Here is a 9,477-nt window from a genome sequence, read left to right on the forward strand (position 1 = left end):
TAAACTATTTGAAAATGAAATTTTATTCAACAGTAAATATGTGCCAAATGGCATTATGAAACTTGTATTAATWCCGTTTTTGGTGTCATACAACTACAGTCTGTCTAACCTCTGGCAGGGTGTGTTCGTGTGCGCCTGCTTTATGAGGTTTYCGGTAGCTATTCCCAGTCTCTTTTTTTCCAGCAGCTGAGAGTAGTGGAAAGCCTGTGAATCCAAGCACATCAGCGGCTACAGCTATGGCTGAGCGCCGCGCATTCGCCCAAAAAATCAGCAGGTAAGGGAGTTACTTCTAACTTTTACAGTGATTGCACTGACAGAGTCCCCCGTTCAAGCTATGCCGTTTTCAATCTTTAAAAACCTATCGTCCTCTGCGCTCTATTTCAAGGCAAAGCCATTGGCAATTAAGGCCCAGCCAGCTAGCATCCATCCAAGTTAGCTGTCGTTAGCCATATCAAAGATGCTCCAGTGACCCGCCCATAGAGAACAGGGGTCTGTTTTTCGCAATGTTATTTTTGTCTCGTGCGGTTACATACGGGTTTGAAATGTACCTTTGACATCTATCGTACTATCAATTCCAACCATTATCTTTCTTTACAAGGATTTAGCTAAGTATTCATTGGACTGCGTGTAGACTACTAGAAAATCCGTAGTAACGTTAGACAACTGAGCTACTTTGGTGGCTACGGCTGGGTGGTTGCCACTGACACATCGACGAGACTTCATTGACACCGTAGTAAACAATACAGTAGCTAAAATCGTCATGGAGAATGTTAACTAGTTTACCTGTAAAAGCCCGACATGATCAAACCTATCTGCCCCAGTTAAATGTATGCATTCAGATCAAATACGTCTATTGAAACGAACAAAGGGCTTTGTGTCAATTTCCGTTGCTTGCTGTGCATACCAGTGGAATTAAAGCTGGATGTAAAACAATGGAGTAGAAAATGGGTCATATCTCACATGCGAAGAAAGAGTTTGGTTACTCCTTTGCTATATCATAAACAAGCCATCACAACATCCAACTGTTGATTGATTGTTATTGTCAAACTGAAACTGCCAAATCACCATAAAGTAGCTAGCCAGATTATGTTGCACAAATCACACTTAACCCGTATGTGGTAGAGCAAATGAATAAGACACCTTTAAGCAGTATTTAGTCCCCCCATCAAACGTTTTACAGGACAGCAGTCTGTGCCAGGAGGCAAATTATAGGCCTATTCATAATGATTATTGTGGCTGTGGGGTTGGTTTCAGTTTAGGAGCGACTAGTGTCTGCAGTATTGTGACATTTGCCAAGCCATGAGTGTAAAAAGGAGTCTATGAAGCAGTTGTTAACATAAAGTACATAGGCCGACCAAGAATGTCTGCACAAATAAAGAAGAGGGAAACAAATAAGTGATTTATGAACATAACCCTTATATAGAAAGTAATCACACACACACGTCTTACTATARTTMAAGACTTTTTGGGAACAACAATTGATTCCCCTTTTAAAATCCTATTTTCCCTTAACCTTAAACCTAACCTTTAAGACTAAAATAGSCATTTTGCAAGTTAGGACTGAAATTTTTTACTTCTGGTACTCACAAGAATAGTAAAACACACACATACATTATGGTTGATCTCAGACCTCCATGCTTGATGAAGGAGCACCKCCACCCCCAAAGGATCATGGTTTATCTGTGAGGGTTTTTGGAAAGCTCTGCCTTTAGTTTATTCAGATCAGATGGATAAAGCAATGTGATGACATCTGGTAATATTTAGAAATTACTGACAGAATGAGAGTAAGAATAGCAGGTATTTTATCCATCATGTCTTCTGTTGTTGCTGTGAGTCTGGCTGTCTTTTTTTATTAGGAGGACTGGGGGAGTATGGCTCTATTCTGTATATTGTCTGATCTGAACAACAGTATTTCTGTTCAGTCTTTGCTTCCCAAATGTCATCTCAGAAAGTCTAAACTTTTTGGAAGACTTTAGAGACAGTGAGGCCTGTTCAAAGTCCCTTTTCAGCTTTGGAGTTGAGACTGAGGTTCAGATCTGTCTCATTAAGTCAGGCCAAAACAATGTCTGATTGTGTTTTGCATTTAAAGCCGCAATATGTAACATTTTGGGCAACCTGACCAAATTCACATAGAAATGTGTTGTATACATCTGTAATTCTCATTGAAAGCATGTCTAAAAAGTGGTAGATTTTTTTCCTGAGCTCTTTCTATGCTTTCCATTAAGTTTAGTTTTTGCTTTACTTTCAGTTTTATATTACTTTTTACTATCAGTTTGGTTTTACTTTCAATTATAGATCTATAACTCATATTTCTATGTGAATTTGGTCTGGTCGTCCAAAAAGTTACATATTGCAGCTTTAAGTGTGTGTGTGTGTGTGAGGTGACCTTGTGTTCCTCCAGTGTTCCAAATGATGCAAGGAGCGCACTAGCCTGCCTGTATCATGCTGTCTGTTCCTTCTCTCCTGTCCTGAGCAGTGACCAGGCAGGCTTAATAAAGGTCCTGAATATAAGCCCTAGCAGCAGAACCGTGCTATGTATTGTAGCTGGTTCAGTGCATCTGCCTGTTATCCAGGTGACAGCACTGCAGTAGCCACRAGTATATCTAGGCCTAGCCTACATCATAATGTCTTTCCTGAGTTGGAAAGTTATAAGCTATATTTACACTTGCCTGAGATTCAGAAATTCATTCATGATATTGGCCTAGCTTRCTGTTACCTTTTCTCTGACCTAACCTGCCTCTGGTCACCCTCTCATCCTCTCTCCATTTCTTCAAGTTCCTCATGTGACATTTTGTAATTTGTTGTTTGTTTGTGCCTCCCTCCCTGGGCTAGTGCTGCGTAGTTGTTTTGTTCAAGGGCACGAGGAGGGGTTTTGATGGTGGCTGTGATTTAAAGGCACACAGAGTGGTGCAGTCAGTCAGCAGCAGTTGCCTAGCCAAGCGCTTTGTGTTGCTGACGGAGGTCCAGGGGATTTTATTTGTTCTCTCTCTGTGGTGTGATATAGTGCCGTATCAGAGGGGGCAGTAAGGCCACCAGCAGGGCCAGGGAGAGAGAGAGCCCTGAGCCACAGCAGGGACCATAATAGTAATGTTTGGCCCACAACAGAACTGCTGGACTTGACTACTGTACCTGACCTGCYGAGTGACCAGACCACTGCAGTTAATGGCCTTCTCTAATAACGTATTCCGCTTACACACTGCCCTGTCTTTCGCTTGCCCTTTTCAAACTCGTGTATGAGATGGCTTTACCGTAAGCAGCCTGGAGGCATCGTCTATGACTGTGTTGAATATAAGCAAAGCCTAGATCGAATAGATAAGATATATAGCCACAAGCTATAGGCTTACATGTTTTATCTGAGTCTGTTACCTGTTTGGCGTAATGTAACACGACAGCTTAACATTCACTGKTAAGCTTCTCCCTCTCTTCCCTGCAGAACTGTAGCAGCCGAGGTGAGAAAACAGATCGCTGGTCAGTATGGGGGCTCCCCACAGCTCCTCAAGAACCTCAACGTGGGTGCCGCCGCCAGCAACACCGTAAGTACCTACACACAATGCATCTTAGTGTTCAGGGAGGGAAATAGGGTTGGAAATAGGGTTGGAGTGTATCTGCTAACAGTTGAGGTCCATTCTTCACACCSTCTCACCCCTATTATAGTGTGGTCAGGGACTACACGGCCTGGCCCATCCCACCAGTAAGTGTTTGCTGAGGCAGCCCATTGACTTTTAGTGACCTTGTGCCAAAATAATATAGCCCTAATGGTGTTCTCTCCCTAGTCCCGACTACCGCTGAGCTGAAGGAGCAAATAACCATCCTTAATTAGGCTAAAGCTGACTGTTTAATTCAACTGTGAACGGATTGTGTTTGTGTTCTAAATTCCCCCCAAAAGCTTTAACTGTACTTAGTGAGGAATTAGACTCCCCCTGYGTGCTTTGTTTTAGAAATAGACAGAAGCAAGCCTATAAAGCCATTAGACTATGCCTGAGGTGGTTTGCTTGCCAGTACTTGCTTTTCCAGTTACATCAGGGTTTGTGAGCATTTCCTCAGTGATCCAAAGTGTCTGTCTGCCAATATAAAATATATGGTTCCCTGAAAGTTTTGATTTGTTTTAAAAAGGTTCCATGGCTAGAACTTGTCTTGTGGCATCAAGCCACAGGATTGTCTGACAGCTAAGTGTTGATATTTCTTTGCTAGTAATCCAGCTGSACTTTTTGGGGATGATTTATTTTTGGCAGCTAACCCAGTTTCATAGGCAGGCCTATTAAGATCTGATTTGGCACTCACTCACACAGCCTTTCCTCTCTGTTTCCAGGTTCCTCTCACAGAGGCAGTGGAGCCGGTGGACTTTGAGGAGTACCTCATCACCCATCCCCCCATCATCGAGTCGGGCCCCCTGAGGGACCTCATCGATTTCCCCCCGGATGACATCGAAGTGGTATACACCCCCAGAGAGTGTCGTACCGTGGGACAGGCCGTGCCTGAGGAAGGGTAGGTGCTGCTGGGGACGGCTCTACTGTCTGGGTTAGAGTTGGTACTGAGGKGCATCAATCAGCTTKATCAACCAATAAKATMTATTTATAAAGCTCTTTTTACATACAGTTGTCACAAATTGCTTTACACTACAAAAAAAAGAAGAAAAGGGAAACAAAGTACAGTGTACTGCAAAAGCTCATAACCCCTCAAATCAAAACCCTAAACAAACTGTGGAAAACCCCACTGTAACACTCCACATCTGTCTAACTGCTGGAGCTTGATGGAGATATCCCCTCATCAGGAAGACAGGAAGCACCATACTGAACCAGTAGAGTCTGTATTATCAGTAGAGATGTTGTCGGGGCCCTCTAGCTATAGAAGTAGGCCTACATCAGGTCTAACTAACTCTAGTACAGCAAATGGATGTTTCTCAGATCCTCTAACCTGATTTACACACATTGATTTACCCAATGAATAAAGKAAATAACTGATCTGGTTTGGCGTGTGTCACATAGATGCAGTCAAAAGAAAACATTGAACCTGACAAAAACAATTGAATTGCTATGGAAACACGTGGGGGAAATATCACTTGTCTCATTACCCCCCAGCAAAATTAGCCTTCATATCGGCTGTTGTTTATGTGTATTTCACACTATGTTTAGGTAGAAATCGGTGTATAATGATTGCATGGATGTCAACACCAATACGTTTATGTCATCGTCACCAATCACCTGCGTTACAGTTAAAAACGACTGACCACTACCATCGATTTAGCTATGCTAACCAGCTTATACGAATGGGAGTTAGCATTTAGCAGTCACTTCTTCTAAACCTGAAAAGGGACCACTTTTACATGTTATGCAGCAAAAACAGCCAAATATATCAAAATTGGACTTAAGTAACCACTGTTGTGGGCCTGTTACAATTCCCTAAATCATAATGGATTTGACAAATATCCACTTTGGTGCACATTCAACAAACCTGATTTTACAATCTGGTCAGTGGAATGTCTGCGTTCCATTGACTCCTTTACGGCATCTATAGAATTGCCTCTCACTTGATAGGCTAGTAGAGATAAGATTGCTGTGGCTCCTGTTACTACCATAGAAATAGAACGGGCGTCGGGAAAAGTCAATGATGGTATAATGGGTGGACTGGCGGCCATTGCAAGTGTACTCATAGAGGCAAAGCAGGAAGTGTACCCATCAAACTGTGCTATGATTTGTTGAATAAACTCAGCTGACAATACAAAAAATACATTCCATTGCATGAGCCACATTGGTTAGCATCATTTTAAATGAAAGTTCTACATTACCATGGAAATTATTGCATCACAATACCAGGCAGCCCATGAGTACCCATGAGTTTACCAGTCAAATTGCCAGGGTTAGAGGTTGCAAGACAGTTTTATTAATTATCTTACTATGGCTGCCATTGCTACCATCCTCTATACAGACAGGACATTTGCTGCAGTATAGCGATTCATTAGCGTTATTGATTTAACACTGTCTGTTGATGGTGTCTGATGGCTGCAGCCTGGGGTCTGGTAAGATATAAATGTGTTGTCTAAACAGATGTGAACTGACAGAAATTTGTATTTGTCAGGTAAAATAGGTCATTGCGTTTGCTTTATTGATTGCGTTTCTATCTGAACGTTTAACTTCAATGAATACACCCCTGGTGTTGAAACTGGGACTGAAATGCTYTGTCTCTTTGTGTTCCAGGGACAATGACGCCCACGTCAGAGACTGTGTCAGGTCCTACACTGAGGACTGGGCCATCGTCAACAGAAAGTAAGGCTCCTCTCTGTTATTTAAGGAGCTTTTCCATTTATAAGACCAATTCATTCAACTTTAACACCCCCAATTTAAAACATTTTAACACATAGCTACTAGTTGTTTAGCTTAACACTCATGTTCTGCTTATTTCAACAGATACCATAAGCTTGGTACTGGGTTTAACCCTAACACCCTGGACAAGCAGAAGGAGAGGCAGAAAGGCCTGCCCAAACAGGTGTTTGAGGCCGATGAGATGCCAGACGTTAGCACTTACCAGGACGACCAGGTAATCCATAGCAATGGGGCGGTTGACCAGGTAACCCGTAGCAATGGGGCGGTTGACCAGGTAACCCGTAGCAATGGGGCGGTTGACCAGGTAACCCGTAGCAACGGGCGGCCGTCTTATCGCTTCATCTTTTGTGGTATGTTTAGTCCCTGACCTGTGTTTTTCTGTCGTCTTCCAGGATGATCTGAAGCGTAGGTCCATGTCCATAGATGACACCCCGCGGGGCAGTTGGGCCTGTAGTATCTTTGACCTGAAGAACTCTGTCCCCGACGCCGTCCTGCCCCACCTGCTTGACCGAGCCCCCAATGAGGAGATAGACCGCCACAACGAGGAGCACCGCAAGTCCCACCGCCACCGTGAGCTCTTCGCCCTGCACCCCGCCCTCGATGAGGTATAGACACACACACACACACACACTATCCTCCAGATAGTGCCTTTAGAAGTGTCAGGCCAGCTGTTGCTTTGGCGTAGTGRATGTCGGTCTCCTCACATTAATATGTATCGTCATCCATAGTAATGCTATGAAGCACGCGCTACTGGTTTCACACTTGAAGTGTGATGTTTTTTTTGTCCTTAGATACACAGTACATTCCAATAACTGTTATTATGTTCATGGTTTTCCTATAATTATTATTTGGATCTGCGTCCTCAGGAAGAACCCATAGAGCGCCACTGTGTGCCTGACGTCCCTAAGGAACATTTTGGCCAGAGGCTACTCGTCAAGTGCTTGTCCTTGAAGTAAGTGGAGGACACACACACACAAAGCCTTTTAACTGTCTTTTTACCTGCCTTCTGCTGACCCAATCCTTTTTCCCCTTGAAGGTTTGAGATTGAAATTGAGCCCATATTCGCCTGTTTGGCCTTATATGATGTCAAGGAAAAGAGAAAGGTAAGCTGTTGTGTTTTCCTCAATGCCACTCGGCCCTGAGTTGTTGGGTCAGTCTCTGAAAAACCATTTAAAGTCCATGTGAACTAGATGACTGGGCTATAAAAGTGTCTGTATTGGACCTGTTGTCCTTGTTTGAATGCTCCATATATCTATATGAGTGACTCTCCACTCAATCCTTTCTCATTCCCAATAAACACTAGAGGGTAGAAGTAACTGTTGTTAAAAAGTCAAGTTTCTGCTCTCAAGTCGCCTAGTCTTCCATGTGAGTTCTCAGTCAATTTACAGTAAAGAACATTTTTATTTTTAAGATGTGGTWTTGGATAGTGCAACTTATTTCTCAATCAGAACCACACCTCAGGACCAGCAGACAGTGTGGTTGTTAATCGTTACTTGTTTTTGTAAGAGGTGTTGACAAGCTGAATGTACCAAGCTGTCTGTTTTTAAAATACTAGCACACATGCATACCCCACAAGACATGCCACCAGAGTTCTCTTCACAATCCCCAAGTCCAGAACAGACCATGGGAGGCGCACAGTACTACATAGAGCCATGACTACTCTATTCCACATCAGGTAATTGATGCAAGCAGTAGAATCAGATTTTTAAAAACCAGGTAAAAATACACCTTATGGAACAACGGGGACTGTGAAGAGAAACACAGGTACAGTCACATGCATACAGTGTGATAATGGAGATCACTAATTTTTTTAGCTCAATTGTCCCTCGGTCAGATATCCGGAAAAGTCTTTTTTCATGCTATATCTTTTGAAGTGCGAGCTACTCATCAAGAGAATTGCTGAGTGCTCTCACGTTAATCCTCATGACAGTCGCCCATGTCTTTAGTTCATTGCTCTCTCCCCAGCCTTTCTCGATATCTCCTCTCAACTTACATTACACTCGTGCCATGAGACGTCAATACACTCGTGATACAATTAGATCAAAGTCAAAGAACATTCTATCACAGAGGTAATATATAAACTGATCATTGAAATTTACCAAATATGGGAGAGGGAGGAATGTAGCAAGTGCATGTGACGCAACACAATTTCGACTATGGTGATTTGCACTTGGTATGCCGAGGTGTTTAGTCATACGGAGCGAGCACACGCACGACACAAACTGCACGACACCACGTTGCAGTTTGGTGGGTTAGTGAGCTGATAGGCCGGTGTTCCCGGTACTTAGAAAGGGGCCCGCTGGGTGTGTCTGTGTGACTAAAAGTGAACTATCATCGCAGATATTCGTCTGGTGCGGGTCTCCGATTTGATAGAATAATAACCACTCATCTCAGAGGCGAAGGGGTGGGGTAGGTTGATTGATACCTTACGCACGTGAAAGCTCGACCGGGGAGGTCTTGTAGACTCATATTAGCCGTTTACACTTTTGAGTTCGCTTACAGGGGGGGTCTGATGTGGCATTCATAAACTTTCTGGTTTAGCGTAGGCGCGGAAACGGGAGTTTCCCAGATTTCTTAATGCGAATATCTCACATTAGTGCATCAGAGGCCCCAGATATCACAACATACACTCCTGTGTTCCAATGTCACGTTGTAGTGTCTGTAAGACTAGACCTCCCTGATGACGGGCGACGTTGTCATTGTCTGTGAAGTGATAACCGCTCATATTCCCGTGAGCGGCGGGTTGAGGCGCTGTGAGATCTAATCTTCACGCAGATTACCCCTCTCGGTGTGGTCTGTGATCTGACTAAACTCCTCACTTCTGTGAGGGTCTGACGGGCATAAGCGTGGAAACTCTGTGACTGTATTAGCCTATCGTGTGCTGGATTAAAGAAGCAATTAAATATGTGGGGTCGTTGCATTTCTCTCTGATATCTCTGAGGACTGTCCCCTGCTGGTAGATGAGTTTTCCATCGAGGGCGGCAGGCGAGTGGGCAGAAACCGTACATGCGTCTTCAAAGACTCCCCGATGCAGCCAACAGTAAGATCCCTTTCAGTACCTTGATGAGTAAACAACTAGACGACAATAGAATCACTACATCACAGTGGTCGATGATTGATTGGCTCTAGTTTCTCAACTGGATGGTAGGACGATGTA

General features: G+C 43.5%; 1 protein-coding gene across 1 annotated transcript in view; it reads left to right on the plus strand.

The window, feature by feature from the left end:
* Window positions 1-167: 167 nt before the first annotated feature.
* The window catches only part of dock7 (dedicator of cytokinesis 7), a 64,851-nt gene continuing 55,541 nt past the window's right edge, over window positions 168-9,477 (plus strand). The window contains 8 exon segments of the mRNA XM_024003795.2: window positions 168-274; window positions 3,434-3,533; window positions 4,310-4,485; window positions 6,195-6,263; window positions 6,405-6,534; window positions 6,713-6,925; window positions 7,187-7,272; window positions 7,357-7,435. Coding sequence (XP_023859563.1) covers window positions 237-274; window positions 3,434-3,533; window positions 4,310-4,485; window positions 6,195-6,263; window positions 6,405-6,534; window positions 6,713-6,925; window positions 7,187-7,272; window positions 7,357-7,435 — 891 coding nt within the window. The 5' untranslated portion in view covers window positions 168-236.

Source organism: Salvelinus sp. IW2-2015, linkage group LG16 (assembly GCF_002910315.2).
Source record: "Salvelinus sp. IW2-2015 linkage group LG16, ASM291031v2, whole genome shotgun sequence".
Taxonomy (NCBI): domain Eukaryota; kingdom Metazoa; phylum Chordata; class Actinopteri; order Salmoniformes; family Salmonidae; genus Salvelinus; species Salvelinus sp. IW2-2015.